Raw genomic sequence first — 249 nt, forward strand, 5'->3', positions numbered from 1 at the left:
AGTGGCCCCCGGTTCTCCGCACCCCCCCACCTCCGCGGGTCCCTACCTTCTGCGGGGGGCTGCCCACCGTCATCTCCACATAGTAGCCCTGCCCGGACTTGCCGCGCAGGTTGTCGATCATCTCCACGAAGCTGCCGGCCCGCTCGGCCTCCTCCGGTGCCCGGCGGGCCCGGGGACCCGGCGGCGGGCCGGCGCCTCCCCGTAGCGGTAGCCGGATACGCGGCGGGGTCGGGCGGGCGCGCAGGGTGG

At 76.3% G+C, this 249-nt stretch overlaps 2 protein-coding genes across 10 annotated transcripts in view; one reads left to right on the plus strand and one right to left on the minus strand.

Annotated features, from left to right (window-relative positions):
* Positions 1-237, minus strand: part of BACE1 (beta-site APP-cleaving enzyme 1) — a 5,727-nt gene extending 5,490 nt beyond the window's left edge. The window contains exon 1 of the mRNA XM_010574990.1: positions 47-237. Coding sequence (XP_010573292.1) covers positions 47-121 — 75 coding nt within the window. The 5' untranslated portion in view covers positions 122-237. The remainder of the gene's footprint in view (positions 1-46) is intronic.
* CEP164 (centrosomal protein 164kDa) overlaps positions 1-249 on the plus strand; it is a 54,768-nt gene that overhangs the window by 5,277 nt on the left and 49,242 nt on the right. The gene's annotated exons all lie outside the window — the stretch shown is intronic.

The sequence above is a fragment of the Haliaeetus leucocephalus genome, unplaced genomic scaffold, assembly GCF_000737465.1.
Source record: "Haliaeetus leucocephalus isolate CR32 unplaced genomic scaffold, Haliaeetus_leucocephalus-4.0 Scaffold450, whole genome shotgun sequence".
Classification (NCBI taxonomy): Eukaryota; Metazoa; Chordata; class Aves; order Accipitriformes; family Accipitridae; genus Haliaeetus; species Haliaeetus leucocephalus.